At 46.1% G+C, this 18,056-nt stretch overlaps 1 protein-coding gene across 1 annotated transcript in view; it reads right to left on the bottom strand.

Annotated features, from left to right (window-relative positions):
- Positions 1 to 18,056, bottom strand: part of LOC121458898 (GRB2-associated-binding protein 2) — a 127,866-nt gene that overhangs the window by 27,103 nt on the left and 82,707 nt on the right. Inside the window, exon 2 of the mRNA XM_041668270.1 lies at positions 12,915 to 13,215. Within this exon, the coding sequence (XP_041524204.1) occupies positions 12,915 to 13,215 (301 nt within the window). The remainder of the gene's footprint in view (positions 1 to 12,914; positions 13,216 to 18,056) is intronic.

Genomic DNA, 18,056 nt, shown 5'->3' with positions numbered 1-18,056 from the left:
ACACAGCAGAAAAAAATCTTAAATTTTGCAGGAAAATGAATGGAGCTACCTACTTTGAGTGAGGTAACCCAGACCCAGAAAGATAAATATGATATGTACTCATTCATAAGTGGCTTTTAGACATAAAGGAAACAAAATCAACCTACAAGTCTCAGTCCCAGCCTCTTATGAATAACATTAGAATTTCTTTTTTAAAAATGCATATATGGGTGTTGCCTGCATGTATGTATATGCACCACATGCATGTCTGGAGATCAGAACAGGGTGTCAGAACCCCTGGAACTGGAGTTATAGATGGGTGTGAGCTGCCATGTGGGTGCTGGGAATTGAACTCAGGACCTCTGGAAGAGCAGCCAGTGCTCTTGACTACTGAACCATCTCTCCAGCCCTAAAGTTTAAATTTTTCATGCTTCTTTCCTATTTCAACAATGCATTTCTGAAAACAACATTTGGAAATGAGTTAGAAGTTTTAAAACAAAGTAGATTAAGCGACAATTTTCAAAGTTATAGCCCAACACTGCAGCTAAATAATTTTTTTGGGGGGGGGGTTTCGAGACAGGGTTTCTCTGTGGCTTTGGAGCCTGTCCTGGCACTAGCTCTGTAGACCAGGCTGGTCTCGAACTCATAGAGATCCGCCTGCCTCTGCCTCCCGAGTGATGGGATTAAAGGCGTGCGCCACCATTGCCCGGCTGCAGCTAAATAATTTAAGAGAACTGTATCAAAATATCTATCTCTATTAGTGGCCACATGGTGCATAATATTGAAGCTAAATTCAAAAACATAATTTAAAGAATTAAATTTTAATTTGTTCAACTGATAGTATGTAACCTTGCTAATAAGGATGCAGAGCCATCAAGAAGGGTCCAAGCCAAGCACTGGAAAAGATGAGGCAGTCAATCTGAGCTCAAGACTAGCCTCTGGTACACGTTTCTCAAACCCAAACTATGAAAAGGTTCACAAAGGAAGTCTGGCTGAGAGAATAAAAAAGCAGGTACTCCATGGCAGAGGCTGAAGTCTGGCTGAGAGAATAAAAAAGCAGGTTCTCCATGGCAGAGGCTGAAGTCTGGCTGAGAGAATAAAAAAGCAGGTTCTCCATGGCAGAGGCTGGATGAGTAAACAAAACAGAAACAGAGGCAGCACTTAACACTGTGGGCTGCAGTGGTCAAGAGGAAGAGGAAACAGGTTCAGGGGAAGCAGAAGCAGATTTTCTTCAGAAATTCAGGTAGACACCACTGGAAACCCAGACACCTTCCAGTGGGCCGCGAGGCTTTGGGCAATGACTTAATGTCTGGGAAGACGCTGCTCTATGAGAATGACATTAAAAACAGGACAGGTTCATCCTAGGTTAGACTGAAGAGTGCAGGGCTCATCCTAACTGGAGCAGAGGGACAGCCCAGGGGATGGAGGCTCCCCCAGAGCACGGATGTCATGCTGGAGTGGTGTGTGCACGCAATGGACTTGATGGTGCAGTCAGAGGTCTGGGCGTGACTGCAGAAGCCGAGGTGGGGCCCACTAAAGCACTGTTTCCAAATGTACCATCCTATTGATGAGTTAGAGCACAGCCTGCTCTTCCTCTCTGTGCCTTTAGAAATGGCCATTTAAAAATGGGTCTGTCACTTTATGTATTTATTTGCTTGTTTTGATTTCCTAATAATTTCTTGCTCTTTTTGTACTTATTTTGTTTTTACAGCCTGCCTACAGTTTCACTTCCTTCGTCTCCTGCAAGTATCCCCCCCACCCCCCACCATTCTATTCCTCCACTCTTCGGAAAAAGCAGCCTCCCATGGCTATCAATCAGCCACGGTATATCAAGTTGGGGCTCCACCCCCCCTTTTTTTTTTGAGACAGGGTTTCTCTGTGTAACAGCTCTGGTTGTCCTGGAACTCACTCTGTAGACCAGGCTGTCCTTGAACTCACAGGGATCTGCCTACCTCTGCCTGAGTGCTGGGATTAAAGGTGTGCGCCACCACCGCCAGGCTGGGGTGCCATTTTTTACTGGCGTCAGCTATGGGGAAAGCACCATCTAGTAGGACTGTGATTTTATGTGCACACGAGAGAGCGTGTTGTATGCGTGTGAGCACGGAGAGGCTCTGGATAAAGAAGCCTGACAGTCTGACCATGCTTGGTTTCATAAAATCAACTCTGTCTTTCTCTTGGTGTTTTCCATTTTGTTGCTGACCGATAAAAAGTTTTCGTAGCTTAGTCCTGGCCTCAAGGTCAGTGCTCTTGGGTCTCCACCACAGGCAGTATTTTCATACCGTGTTTTAGACTTTGCAGGAGAGCGAGGGAGAAGAACACCCAGGTCCTGCTTCACTTGTAGCCTTTGACCCTCTCTGCTGAAACCTTCACATCGACCCTATTCTCCCTTTTCAGGTATTGTGTTCTGTGCAGGAGTGGATTAAAAAGCAATGCTTAAAATAGTGCTTTAAATGACTTCTAGTTTACCACTGAAGGCCGCGAGATCTGTGCATCGAATCAATAACAAAGCTGAAATCTCCTGGTGTAGATCCTGGAGATGTGACCACACCATAGGCCCTGTGGCATCCAGAATCTCCAGAATAACTATCTATAACTGGATGTTTAACCAGCCTCAAGACTGTCAAGGATTCAAGAAGACAGCTTAATACAAATGCCACTTACCACTTGATACAAAAATCTAGTTCTATCTCTGGTCCAAAATGAAAGTTAGACAGAACTTTGGAATCTACTCTGACAATTCAACCATCATTACTGCCGTCCTTCACTTGGGAGAATCACAAGTCCTCTATGAATAGCAACAAGGGGGTGCGGGAGCAGGGAATCTCAAGTTATAGTTGGGAGCTATCCAAAGCTGCTGGGGTGGGAATTTGGGACCAGACTGCTGCTACCTCTCAGTCTGTGGGTTTTGGCAGGTAACACTAGACTTAATCTATGCTGGCTGCTAGGGGGTGAGGGGGAATGTCTCGTATAAATAGACAGAGCAGGAAGAAGGATCAAGGTTTTGAATGGAGAAAGGAGTCATGTTTTTCCCAGTCACCTTTTCCTCCTCCAGAGTCTGGACTTCCTTGAAGGTCAGGCCAGGGCTGGGGCCTGTTCCAGGACAATGCAGTAAGTTCTATGAAGATTTGTGGAGTTTATATTCAACCCAAGACCTGTTCTTGGGGGTGACTAGACCCAGTTGTAAACAAAAAAATAAGCCAAAGACTTACAAAGGAGATGTGCTACTTTAGAAGGACTCAGAATAACAGTTTCCAGAAAAGACACAGGGATCCCAGATCAGGCTGAAAACTGGTCTGGATGTTTATTTTCCTCATTGTCTCAGTGGAAAAAAAATGGGTGGGTGATTGAGACCGCAGCCTCCACCTCTGGGCTGGGACCTGGGTCAGTCCCCACCCTGTTCTTTGCTTTGCTCCTCAGCAGCTGGTTGCAGTCTGGGAGATGCTGTCTCTCACCTCCCACACTGGCTCTCAGTTTCCAGAAGGGTCCCAAGAGAAGCTGGGAGTCTGAGCTCAGAGAAACAAAACAGAAAAGAGAAGGTCTCCCAGGGATGAGGGAAGGAAGACTTCTTCTCTCCCCACCCTATTCCACGCCCAGTTGGCCACACTCCCACCCACTTTTAGTACCCGGTGGCGGGGGAGGACACGGTAGTCAGAGACATTTGTGGGGACAGCAGCTCTCCCAGGGCTCTCTGCTGCCCAGCAGGATCTAGAGAGGGGCAAGCTGTTTGAAGACCCCTCAGTTTGAAGACATTTGTTTGTAGGATGCTGTCTATTTTCCCAAATCATTTTTATGAGTTTTGTCTGACCCCGGATGGAATCCACGACTTGAAATACCCTGCTGGGTAGTTGGGAAACTCAAGGATTACTAGAGGTTTAAATATTTATAAAACATTTCTGGGGACAGTCTCATCAATTTTATAGTAGAGAAAGGTTGGAGGAGGAGATAAAAAGCAGCTGAAACTCTGGGGATTTCATCCCCAGAATTAGGCTAACGACTGCCACAGAACTCCTGCCAAGGAGTAAAGAAGAGAAAAGCTAATCCCGTGGAGAGGATATGAAGGAGCTTTGGCCTTATTTCAAAATCTTTACCAGTTACAAAAATGGGGCTTTGGTGACCTAAACTCCCCGAGCTCAAATTCATTCATAGTGGCTTGCTGGCTACGCAGACAGAGAACGTTGGTCTGCTAATTTAGCTGTCAGAGGCTGTTAATGTATAACAGCGCTGCACCGGCAGAGTCATCCGCTCCCAGTGACTTAGAAACGCCCTGCTGCTCCTCCTTCTGGCTGGCTACTTTGTAACTTAGAAGCGGCTATGCTATACCTGTTTGTGAAGAGATTAGAGAGAAGGAGTTAGCAAACGCAGCCTGAGGATGCCTCAAAGCCCTGGAGCTCACCCCCAGCACCTCTACTTTCGGGTCAGGCTGCTCAATGATCCTAAAGCTCCCTGTCCCCGCTTGTGCAATCGTAACAGCGCTGGTTGCCCCCGTCTACTTCACTTAGTTTCACGTGAGACTACGGAAGGCTTTGCTGACAGGAACGCTCTCTAAAAATGGTATATACTAAGTCACACTGTTTATCTTGCTCTATAGATAGAGAAAACATCTTACTTGACATCTTCGTCCTCATTGTATGAAAAGCAGCACTTGGCAGCTACTGTCCCTACTGTTTCCTGTATCATCTGGGGTAACCCTTCCCAACAACCCTGGGAGGCTTCATTTCCATTTTCTAGATGATAAAACCTTAAGAGGTGAAGTTATGTATTTGACGTCAAACAGCAAATACACCGAAGCCCTGGGTTCCAGCCAGACTCCGTAGTGGCTCTGTGGGTCCTGGACAGCAACTGAGGAAGGAGGGAAGGAGGGAGAGAGGGAGGGAAGGAGGGAGAGAGGGAGGGAGGGAGGGAGGGGGCACAGGACTCAAAGGGGTGAGGGCTTTCTTTCCTAACACTGGCAGATTTCTCAGCACATGAATAATTCATCCAAGCTTTCTGCTGAACGCTGGTTCTTTTTGTCTGTGGTACATCTGGTCAGGGACAGCTGCCCACGAACGGCCACCAGCGTGAGGACCCAGCCGAGTCTACTAGTAAACAAAGCTCAGAGTGGTTATCTGCTTCCTTATGTCACGTTTTGAAGGTAAATTTGATTCATAGAGGGAAGGGGATTTTAATTTTGTATATACACACACAAAACAAAAATGGACCCTACATGCAATATGAAATCTTTCTGGCATGTATTCTTTTCTTCCTGGAGTATTCTCCCGGGTTTTCTTTTGGGAGGCGCTCTTTGTCGGGCTGATCTCCCCCAGCCTATGTGAAAACTCAAGAGTCAGCTCCACTGCTGGTCCGGCTTGATCACTCAGGCTCTGCGCTAGACGTTTTTGGCTGGAGAATGTGAGGAACTGCAGGGTAGCAGTAGAAATAAGAATCTGGGGGTGGCACAAAAGTTGAAGAAAGAAAAGGACAGACTCCATCTGCTAGAGAAGCTCTTCCAGATGAACGAGAAAACCAGAAGCGCTCAGTGGATCCCATTACAGCCCTTGAGGGAAGGGGGCAGACAAAGGAAAAGGGGTGTCTGCCCGAAGAAGGCGCCCACGCGAGGGATTTGTACAGGGTCAGGCAGCAAGCAGATGACCCCGCGTGGGGTACAGTGTGCCCAGTCCTGGGGAACCATGCAGAGGGAGTGCAGCCAGAGATCTGCGGTTTGCCTGACGGCTTACAGAGAAGCAGAAACACTCTCAAGAAGGAGACGAAGTTGGGACTCAGGCAACCCTTGCTCATCCAGTCCCAGAGAGAGGATCGGAACCAGATATCTTTCCCTCAGCCTACAGGCACGCCGATGAAATCGGTCGCTGGACTGAAGCCCTGGAAGTCATTACAGAGATTATGGGAATGATTTGAGGTATAAGGAGCAACACCTGAGCTAGCTGTGGGACCGGCATGGCGGGGTCAGCAGGGCCTACAATCTTACACAACGCCAATGGGGGAAAAGCTGTCTAGTTCTACCAAATACTCCTATTCCAGGAGTTCAGGAGCAAAGAGATGGACTATCCTTTATTATGTGGAGTCAACCCTAGCTTAAACGCGAATCCTGGATGGGTCACTTTCTAGCTGTGTGACCGTGGGTCGAGATTATTACTACCTAAAAAGATAGCTGTTAATTTTTAGTAGGGATTTCTTTAAAGTCTCTATGTTCAGAGCATCCGTGGCAGCAATTATTTCATTTTATGGCCGCTGAAGGGGAGGTTGAGGCAGCTCAGGGTGCTCTATACCTAAGGTGGGTGTTGATGCCAGGACACGGGTCCCAGCAGGAGAGCAGGGACTGCCACTGGTTGGGTAGCTCACTGCACTGAGCCCAGGTCCGGAGCGGGTGGGCAGAAAGAGTCTTTAAGTACTGTCGATCTGAAAGCGCTACCCGGTAAGGAGAAATCACACACCGTCCTTATTTGTAATCGGAGGTGGATGTGGTGGCACACAGCTGTCATCCAACCACTTGGGAGGCTGAGGGAGTTCAAGGCTACCCTGGTTTACAAAGCAAGATCACACGAGAGGAAGATAGGAAATGAGGGAAGGAAATAGGAAGGTGGGGCTAGAGGGAGGAAAAATGAAAGGAAGCATGAGGGAGAAAGAGAGAGGAAGGCAGGGAGGGGAACACGAGAAAGGAAGACAACAGAAACAAAGAGAGTGAATGACACAGGGTCGATCACATTAGATGAAGTTATGCCACTAGGGTGATATTGCTTCCCCCTGAGAACCATAGTTTATTTGACAAAGACTCAGCACCAAGAAACCTTGGGAAGCCCAAGGACCACCCACCTCTATCCAAGGTTAGATAGAGGTCATGGACTGAACTCTTGAAGCTTAAGTCAGCACTTCAATTCAATGTTTTCCTGTATGAGAGTGGCCATGGTTTGTATACAGGAGGGATACTGATTTTTTTTTGAGTTAATTATATACAAATGATAAACAGAAATCAGAGAATCAACACCCTTTACAACAGCCTCAAATAATATAAAATATCCTGTGGTAACTCTAACCAAGTAAGTAGAAGAGCTGTAGGATAAGAACTTCCGTTCTTTGAAGAAAGAAATTGAAGAAGACAGCAGAAGATGGAAAGATGTCCTATGCTCATTGATAGACAGGATTAACGTAGTAAAAATGGCCATTTTACCAAAAGCAATTTACAGATTCAATACAATTCTCATTAAAATCCCAATGCAATTCTTTACAGACCTTGAAAGAACAATAGTCTACTTCATATGGAAAAACAAAATCCCCAGGATAGCTAAAAACAATCCTGGACAATAAAAGAACTTCTTGATGCATCACCACCCCTGATTTCAAACTCTACTACAGATCTATGGTAATAAAAACCAGATAGTATTGGCATAAAAACAGACAGGTGGATCAATGGCATCGAACCAAAAACCCAGATGTAAATTCACACACTTATGAACACTTATGAATCCAAAATTATACAACAGAAAAAAGAAAACATTGTCAACAAATGGTGCTGGTTTAACTGGATGTCGGCATATAGAAGAATGCAAATAGATCCATCTCTATCACCTTGCAGAAACCTCAAGTTCAAGTGGATCAAAGACTTCAACATAAATACAGATACACTGAACCTGATAGAAAAGAAAGAAGGAAGAGGGAAATAATCTGGAACGCTTTGGCACAGGAGACGACGTCCTGAACAGAACACCAGTAGCACAGGCACTGAGACAATTAATAAATGAGATCTCATGAAACTGAAAAGCTTCTGTCGTGCAAAGGACTCTGTCAATAGGACAAATGGCGGTCTACAGAATGTGTAAAGATCTTCACCAACCCCACATCTGACAGAGGGCCAATTTCAAAAATATATAACTCAAGAAACTAGATAGCAACAAACCAAAGAATCCAATTTAAGAAATGGGGTACAGATTTAAACAGAGAATTCTCTACAGAAGAGTCTCAAATGGCGGAGAAACATGTAAGAAGGAAATATTTAACGTCCTTAGCCATCAGGGAAAGGCAAATCAAAATGACTCTGGGATTCTAATTTACAGCTGTCAGAATGGCTAGGACGGAAAAACACAAGTACCTGCTCATGCTGGGGAGGATGTGGTGCAAGGGGAACACTCATCCATCGCTGGTGGAAGTGCAAACTTGCACAGCCACTTTGGAAGTCAGTGTGGCAATTTCTCAGAAAACTGGGAATCAACCTACCACAAAACCGAGGTATACTGCTCTTGGGCATAAACCCAAAGGGTGCACACTCATACCACAAGGACACTTGTTCAAATATGTTCACAGCAGTTTTAGTTATAATAGCCAGCACCTGGAAACAAGCTACATGTCCCTCAAATGAGGAATGGATAAAGAAAATGTGGTACATTTACACAGTGGAGTACTACCCAGCTCTTAAAAACGAGGACACCAGGAGAATTGAAGGTAAATGTACGGAGCTAGAAAAAAAAAATCATCCTGACTGAGGGAACCCAGACTGAGAAAGATAAACATGGTATGTACTCACTCATGAGTGGATATTAACTGTAAAATAAAAGATAACCAACCATGCTACAATCCACAGCCGCAGAGAGGCTAGGTGACAAGGAGGGTTTGTGGGGGACATGCAGATCGCCCCAGGAAGGGGAGATAGAAGAGATGTTCTGAGTGAACTGAGGGGTGATGGGGAACATGAGCGGTCAGGTTGGTGGGGAATAAAGGAGGGGAGAATACTTAAAGAGAGCACTGGAAATGTGGGGGCATTTCAAGGTCAGGTAAAAAATCTGGCACAGTGGACTTCCCCAGGAATCTGCAAGAAACTTAGACTCCTAACAGCAGCGGTATGGAGCCTGAGCCAGCCATCTCCTGAGAGCAGATCTATGCCTAACGCAACAGTCATCAGAGAGGCTTCATCCAGCAACCGATGGAAACAGACGCGGACCCACAGCAAACATTAGGCAAAGTTCGGGGAATCCTGCAGAAGATGGGGAGGAAGGATTGCAGGAGCCAGAGGGGTCAAGGACGCCACAAGAAAATCCACAGTATCAACTAACCCAGGGTTCACAGGGGCAAACAGAGACTGGATCGACAACCAGGGAGCCTGCATGGGACTGATCTGGCACTCTGCATATATGTGACAGTTGTGGAGCTTGGTCTTGTGGGACTCCTAGCAGTGGGAGCAGGGGCTGCCTCCCACTCTTCTCAGGCTTTTGGGACCCTACTCCTCATACTGGATCACCCTGCCCAGTCTTAATACATGGGGAGGTGCTTCATCTTACTGCAACTTGATATGCCATGTTTTGTTGATGCTCCTGGGAGACCTGCCCTTTCCTAAACCGAAATGGAGGAGGAATGGATTGGGGTGGGGACAGAGGGTGGGTGGGAGAGGGACTGGGAGGATAGGAGGGAGGGAAAACTGTAGCTGGGATGCAAAATAATAAACAAATAAATTGTCTGTCTGTCTGTCTGTCATTTATTTGAAGAAAAAAAAACAAAAGACTTGCCATGGTCATGGTGTCTCTTCACATCAACAGAAACCCTGACTAAGACAGTCGTCCTATCCAGATATTATAGGTAAAGTATCCCCAAAGGTTCAATGGTGGTACTTATCTTCTGAGGGCAATTCACAGCTAAGTGTTATGGCTAATTGGACAGAAAGCCCACTCATTGAGAGTGAATTCATGCTTAGTGCTGTGAACCTAGTCAATGATGAATGGCTGGTGAGGCCGCAGAGACCTTAACGCGGCCACTTTCCCAACTACACTCTTAACTGCATTCTAAGTACTCATCCTCTTACTCACAGAATTTCTTTTTGTGGTAAACAGAGCCCACTGTAGAAAACTATGAGAACACTGACTGGGGTACCCGCCCCCAGGAGATACATCCCTCACCCTCTACCCTTCCCACAGATCCGTGGCCCCCTTTGCTTTCATTACCATTACGTGTGCATGTACAAACACAAGCACAGCCTGTGAGCCCATTTACTTTGCTCACACGTGTGTATTTTTAGGGTTGACCACTTCATATTAGATAACCAACCAGGGAGTTCATCTCTGGGGAAGACCGATTCTTCCTGTGGTTTTCACTTAGGGTTGGGGCCTCGTGAGAGTTCCCCATCCACGCTGGCATGTCCACCATGCGTTATCACTATGCAGGTCTTGTTTAGGTGACCATATGCCTGAGGTTTCATGGGTGCAGCTTTCCTGACATAAGAAGATACTATCTTGAAGTGGATTTCTGGTTTCTGGCTCTTGCCATTTTTTTTACCCCACTTCTTCTGTGATGTTCCCTGAGCCTTGGGTATGTGGATTGTTTCTTGAGGCAGAACTTGTTTCGAGGATGCGTGCATGCGTGTGTGCATGTATGTGTGTATGCGTGTGCACGTGTGTGTGTGTGTGTGAATTTCCCTCCCCTCATGCTGCCATTTCATAGGTTCACAGCTAGCTTAGCGAGCTGTGAGCTTCCAGAAGACTCTCCTCTCCCTGGGTCTTACTTCTCATAGCTGTGCTTTGATTACAGACGCTCACTGCCACACCCAGCTTGGCTTCTGAGGATTGAACTCAGGTCATTGGGGTTGACTCATTGAGCTTTGTCCCTGGCCTCGCTTTGATGTTTGAGACAGGTCTAGCTCTTGTCACCCAAGCTGGCCTCAAACTCATGCTATCTTCTTACCTTAATTTTTTGAGTGCTCAGATTAAAGACATGAGCCACCATGCCCTAATAAGTTTTGTTTGTTTTTTCGAGACAAGATTTCACTGTAGTTTTAGAGCTTGTCCTGGAACTAGCTCTTGTAGACCAGGCTGGCCTTGATCTCACAGAGATCCGCCTTCGTCTGCCTTCTAAGTGCTGGGATTAAAGGCCACCACTGCTCGGCCCAAATGTTTTTTCCCTCTGTGTGTGTATGCCTGTGTATATGCAAATGGATGTGTCCATTACACATGTGGAGACCAGCGTTGGCTGTTAGGTGTCTTCCCTAGTCCCTCTCTACCTTATTTTCTGAGATAGGGCCTCTCACGGGTTTAGCTAGGCTGGTTAGCGAGCAAGCTTCAGGGACCTGCCCCCTCCCCTCTCTCTGTAGCACTTCTACTACACCAGCTTCTTATGTGGATACAGTGAACTCACTTACTGACCAACTATCTTCTGATCTTCCCAGACCCTTGGTGTTTGTTCTGTGAGCTGTTTCCCAGTTTTCTGAACAAGGACCTCACTAACTACGCCCTGGGCTGTAAGGCTGTAACTACCTAATCACACCTTTCTAACTTCTGGCTTTTATTCCATTCTTCCAAATTATGAATCAGCCCAAGCCACAGTGAGATCCTCAGCATTATCTCCACGTTTCTCTGAGAGGACCTGGCGTGGTATTCCACATTCGATTATTTGGTATGAGCAATTACTGTTTTTGGTAACAGTGCATGTTTTAGCGCCCACTGCAGACAGGTGTTTGGTATTTAGACATTTAAATCGTTAACATTTCAAATTACATGGTAATGGTTTGGAGCTATACAATAAACTAGCAAAAACGTTTATTACCTGCCAGTTCAGTGATGTAAACAGAACCTCACATCTTCTTGAATGGGTGATAGTACGTGAAGGGACAGAACTGTCTTCTGTGATTTATGAGTAATAAGCCTAAATTATCACCTGTGTATCATTTACTTAAAGAACAGGTTATCATTTTGGAGTCTTTACTTGCGCTCACATGAAGAATCAGAACCTCTAGATCATTTTTAGATCTATGTAAACTGCATTCATTTTGTAGAAAAAAGGATAAAGGCTGGGATACAGCTGAGTAGCAAGTTCCTACCTAGACCCAAAGGGCTTGTGCTTAGTTTCCAGAACCATCAAGAGTGACAATAAACTAATGATTCCTGTTAGTATGGATGCTCCAGGGAGTTGGAGGTCAGGGCACACTTCTGTGGGCTAGTTATTTTCGCCGCGAGTCTCCGAGACAGAGCTCAGGTTGTCTTTCTCGTGCAGCAGACACTTCTGCCGAGCTGTCTTGCCAGCCCAGTGAATTGCTTCTGACAAGAGATGCGTTCTGTCCTGCTTTCCTAGAGTGCAAGTCATTCAAGTTGATCTGGGCCAGTCTCCTTTTGTATTTTGCTACCGAGGCAACTGCACCTTCTAATGCTAAGACTATTACGTACATGAAGACGCTCACTGCATTTTATTAAGGGACTGTGCCTACGGATGCTGCTATAGTGGACATAAAACCTTTGTAATTTAAGAGCCACAGTTATGACTTGCAAATGTGAGATGCTAGTAAGTCCTAAAATCAGTGGGAAGATTTTAAAGAAGAAAAGATATTTACATGTCAATAACTAAAGTAGAGGACCACAGAAGTGATACTCAGTGCTCACCATTGGCTGCTGTATGTGCATGGATGGGTGTGCACACCCCTCCCTCCCGCACATAAAACAGAGACAAATTGAGGTACTTTTTAAGAAAGGGCTCTCAAAGCTGAAACATAAACTCAGTCTTTCGTTCTCTTATCTGTCTTCAAATGGATACAAAGGAACACAAGACGATGTATCAATAACCACAAAGGATGCCTAAGAAGCAAGCAAGCAAACTGTAAAGTGCTCTGAAAGAGATGGACTATAGCAGACAGAAACGGACCATAGTGCGATCCAAGGGAGCTCTTCCCTGGCACGGCTGAAGGTGGAAAACCGGGGGTGGGGGAAATGGTTCAGGGCTGACAGACGGTAGAAGCATCAGAACACCTGAAATATCGTTAGCCCCATCATAACCCTGACCTTTCTGGATTCCCCATCGGATCATTATTAGAACCCGGAGGTCCCTCTAGATGAGGCCAACTCTGTTCCGCTCTCCCCATTTGTAAACAACTTGTACCAAAAACGAAGCCTTAACCAGAGCTGGCTCTCCTGGCTGGAGGGACCGGGGTCTCAGCAGCGTCCCCTTGGAAAGGGCTGTGTTTGCGCTCATACCTGTGCTCTCCTCGGCCTGGTTGAAGCCGCAGATCTGGCAGATGCTCTGGACCCACTTATTCATGTCGGCCTCCGTCTCGGCCACCAGGTAGAAGGTGCGCTCGCTGGTCTTGATGTCGAACACGAAGCTATCCTGCAGCTCTTTCTTGTTGAACGTCAGGCCCGCATCCACCTGCTCGCAGAAGTTCAGGTTGATGATCCGCAGGGGTTTCTTGGAGTGCTCGTTCTTGTAGTATTCCAGAACATCCGGGTCGCCACTCATCCGGCCGCTCCGCAGTATAAACCAGCGCTTCTTCCAGGCCTAAATCACCAGAGCCACGGAAAGAAGAGGGAGAAAATGTCATGGTATTTCAAAGCTTTTATCAGGTCCCAGCATATCACAGATTGAGGATGGGTACGATGGGAGGGTAAGGCCTGGAGGGAAAACTCAGGTCATCATAGGAGGGCCCCACCAGATTGCTCAGTGGATAAAGGTACCTGCCACCACACTGAATGATCTGATCAATCCCTAAAACCTACGTGGGATGAACCTCCACATGTGTATCATGGCGTTTGTGTTCCACTAGATAAATATGTAATTGAGATTACCATATAAAGGAAGCCAGTTGACAGAGGAAGATGGGGACTTCTGGCCATTGACTACACGGAACAAAACAAGAGCATTCCCCGCAAAACAAACCCCCAAGACTCAAGCTCTCTGAACGAGGAAGAAGGAAAGTGCTGTAGGTCACCTAGAAAGAATCCAGGCTGTCAAAGTCAGAGGACCTGGGGCCTGTGCTGGCTCCCTAACCACTCCATTCTCAGTGTGGCATCTATCACTAACCTGTGTCCCTAGTCCAGTTCTTTATCCTGGGACACAAGAACCTGGCAGTCTCAGCAGGCGGTGACAAAGAACAAACCCCAAACAACCAGAAGCTAAATATAGTTGCAGAACTTCAGGTTGAGTGTGAGCTCTCCTGCAGACGCATTGTAAGATTCTTCAGCTAAGTTACTTATTTCTTTGGATCTTTCTCTATGAAATGAGAATCGTAACCACCACTAAGACCATTTACCCTATTTATTTATTTGGTTGTGAGCCTAGCCTTTAACGGTTGAACCATCTCTCTAGTCCAAGAGGGTTATTTTTAAATACAAATGAGCTCATAGTGGTAGAAATGTCAATAATTTATAATCACGATCACCATCATGATTCTTTCAGCCTCCAGGAAGCTGAACTAGCTCTACAATATTTCACACACACCTTTCATCCTTGACCTCAATTATTTTTCAGTGTTTAATTCTCCCAAACTTGCTTCTTTCTCCATTTCTCTTGTTTCCTTGACAAAACCACAACCTCCAGCTAAGTCTAATGTCCTACCTCTTCTGCCTGTTCTCACTTGATGACAGGCAGGGTGGGGTGAAGTAAGAGAGCTCATCGCAGACCGGCTTTCCTGGGCCTTCCCACGGGCCACTCACAATGCCCAACAATCCTGGTGGCCTGGCTAAGGACTTTCTTGTGCTCTTTGGCAATAATCTCTGATCTCTTTATACCTCCAAAACCTCTACTCCTTTCTCATTTTCAGAGAAAATACAATCAAAAGAGATCTGGTGCCACCTTAACCAATGCACCTGCCTCCACAGGTTCTGCAGTACTGGAGAGTTCAGCGGCTCTCCTGATAATTTACAGCAGTCTTCTTCCCTAGGCACAGGCTCCCACACTCCCCTGGAGCATCGCTTCAGTAACTGTGCACTCTCTAGAGTAGCCGCTTCATTCTTCCCTGCTAGAACCATTTCTGCCATCTCAGAAGGCTTGTAAAAGGTGACTTGATTCTATGTTCGTCTCTGACTATGGCTCAGCTTTTCAATTCTTCAGTTAAGCTGCAAGCAGTTTCTGTAGTGCTATGTTCACTTGTTCTGTCTCCTCCTTATGACAGCACTTTCATCAGGCTGCTCCCCGCTGCACCTCTGGGATAACGCATCAAAGGCCTGAAGATCTTGGTGATGCCAACTTGCATCTTATTGTGACCTCTCAGGAACCTGTTACAGTGGTCTGTAATTGACATACCTTCCCTATCTCACCTCCACTGACAAACTTTCTTCAGTGGGCTCTGGCATCCACATTCAACTGTCCACTTGGTATTGCTTTTCCAGATCCCAGTGCTGGTTTTTCTTTTTCCTGTTCTCTACGCCCTAGAGTGTTCCAAAGCTCAGTTCTCAGTTGGCCTGCTTCTACACCCACCTTTGGTCCAAGGCCATCCACTAGCTGCCATTTCCCAACGTCAGCCCCCAGCATAGTCCCATCTGAGGAACCCAAGCCCTATACCAGCTCTCCACTATCGAGCATTTCAAAACTAATATGTTAAAAACTGAACTCCCAGCCAGGCACAGTGGCTCATGCTTGCCGTCTCAGCATTTGGCTAAGACTGGACGGCTGTCAGTTTGAGGTCAACCGGAGTTACGTGGTATACAAACGAGACTCTGCCACAGCTCCTATCTACCTCCAAAATTTGACCTTCTAATATCCCTCAGACTCCTTTTTTTCCCACCACCTTTCCCATCTTAGTTATGGCTGTAACATCCTTCCTGTGTCAAAGTCAACTACTCTCACACTCCACATTCAATCTATCAGCAAATTCTGTCAGTGAACAAGTTCAGAGTATCTCTCATTCCCCCGTTGTTCCCTCATTTCATTGTGATTGTGTGTCTGTGGTATGAAGTGTGTGCATGCTACCGTGTGCGTGAGTGCATGTGTGTGCATGGGTGTCTCAGGGGTCAGTTCTCCCCTCCACTACTTGCCTACTGAGGACTGACCTCAGGTCACCGGGTGTGGTGGCAAATGCACCATCTCACCAGCTCACAACTGTGTTGATTTTTACACCCGCCATGATCTAGTCACAAAAGTGAGGCCAGAAAGCAGGGTAGGATGTAAATCAGAATCACCGGTACTTCTCCACATGAAACCATCGTCTGTCCACTCAGAGTAAAAACCAATTTCCTTACAATGACCCCTTAGCCTAGGTTACAGTTTGGGTCTTGTGTGATTCCAAAGCTTTGGTCTCAGTGTGTAATGCTGTTTCGGAGGCTGTGGAATCCCTAAGAAAAAAGGCCAAGAGAGAGGCCTTAGGTCATTGGTGGCATGACTTGGAAGGGACTATGGGACTCTCTTTTTTTTTCTGTTTGCTCCCTAGTCTAAGACAAGCAGCTTGCTCTACCGTGTGCTCCCTGTCATAGGTACTTCCTTCCCATAGCGTAAAACAACAGGGCCAACCGAAACCTCTGAAACTGTGCTCCAAAGCAAGCCTCTTTCCCCCTCTTCATGGTGCTGAGCATGGGCCCCAGGGCCAGTGTTCTGTCTTTTCTCTATAGTTGACAACCTTAGGTATTACAAAAACTTGACTAACGCTGCCTGGTAGGCCTAAACCTCACGTCTCATTTCGGGATCTCACGTCAGTCTTGTCCATTTTGTTGCTGCATGGCCTTAAACACTGCCAGGCGCACACCTCCCTCGGGCTCTCCATTCCAGTCGCTCTCTCTGGGGCACTTCTTCTCCTAGTGTCCCCATCCTGATTCTTTATTTCAAGTGCTTATCCAAATGCCACACTGTTGAAGACGCCACTCCTGTTTTCCCACCTCTCCCCTTGCCAACACTCAAACTCTTTCTCCTTGCCTGGCTTCCCTGGTGCCATTGGTCTCCTTAGTGTTCACCCCAGCCCTGTGGACGGTCTGCACACAGTGTTGGAATGTAAACACCGCCAGCACAGGGATCCTTTCTTTCTCATTTGCGGTCCCTCCTGTGGGGTTTGGAGTGAGAAATGTCTTCCATAGGCTCTGAAATTTTAATGCTTGGTCCCTAGTTAGGGGTGTCGTCTGGGAAGTTCAGGAGGTGTACCTTTGCTGGGGGATGTGTCTCACTGGGGGTGGGCTCTGAGAGATTACAGCTTGGCCCCCCTCCAGTTTGCTCTCCCTGCTTGGTGTCTGTGTTTGAAGATACATGGATGCAGCTTTCTGTTCCTGTTACCGTGCCTGTCACCTGCTCCCATGTGTCCCCCCACGATGGACTTTTATCCCTCTGGAATCATAAGCACGAGCCAACTCCTCTATAATTGCCTTGGTCAAGGTAAATTAACCAATACTCCTTACTCCCATGTTATAGTCACAATTTTTAGAATCGTGCTTGGCACATAGAGCATAATCAATAAATATGTTCATTAATTGATTATTTTTTAGCATAAAGTCCTTATGACATTTACTTGGTCAAGGGAAATATACGTGAGGTCTGATAAACTTTCAATTAAATTGAAAACTGAGGTATTACCATATATAAGAAAGTTGAGGAAAATAAAAATGAAAAGCATATGATTATAGTCACATAAAAATCTTATCCTGGTCATTGTTTGTGAAACTCTATACTTGTATAGATGCATCCAGCAGGTGCTATATACAGCTATATGTACACTATATATATACAGTATATTATACAGTATATAAATACCATGGTACATTATAAATAGTTTTACTAGGCCAGCTGCTGCTGGAGTTGAAGTACCCCTTCAGTGCCCGTCTCTTTGGAAAAGGCTGTCCCTAAATCATAGGTGTGCAGGTGCACACATAAACAAACACAGACACTTCAAGAGGAAGAACATGAGGTTGGCTGCAGATACTTTAAGAGCTTCCCAGGTTCTTCTTCCAAGGACGTAGTCCAGACCAACAAATGGCTGCTGCAGAATGCTGATGTAGTCATGGCAGCGGGCAGCGCTGTCTCTAGTCACAACCCTCTTCTGCCATAACTGCTCTCGCCTGTTCCTTGGTATTTTCACCTCTGTCCACACAGTGAATGCTCATTTGGTGTTTATTATGTTCCAGGCATTATCCTAGAGCAATGGTTCTCGCCCTTCGTAACGCTGAAGCCCTTAACACAGTTCCCCAAGTGTGCTGACCCCAACCACAAAAAATTATTACTATTCTTAACTGTGATTTTGCTACTGTTATGAATCGTAATGTAAATATCCCATATGCAGGACATCGGATACGTGACCCTGGGAAAGGCTCATCAACCCCTAGGTTGAGAACCACCGTGCTTGATACTAAAGATACAGCAAGAACTTTGGATCCCAAACTGTTAATACCTTGGACTTTGGAATTTCTTTCTCCAAATCTGAATTT

The sequence above is a fragment of the Microtus oregoni genome, unplaced genomic scaffold, assembly GCF_018167655.1.
Source record: "Microtus oregoni isolate MIOR12 unplaced genomic scaffold, Mior012 000018F_ref0000195, whole genome shotgun sequence".
Taxonomy (NCBI): domain Eukaryota; kingdom Metazoa; phylum Chordata; class Mammalia; order Rodentia; family Cricetidae; genus Microtus; species Microtus oregoni.
This window is presented reverse-complemented; position numbering and strand designations above follow the sequence as displayed.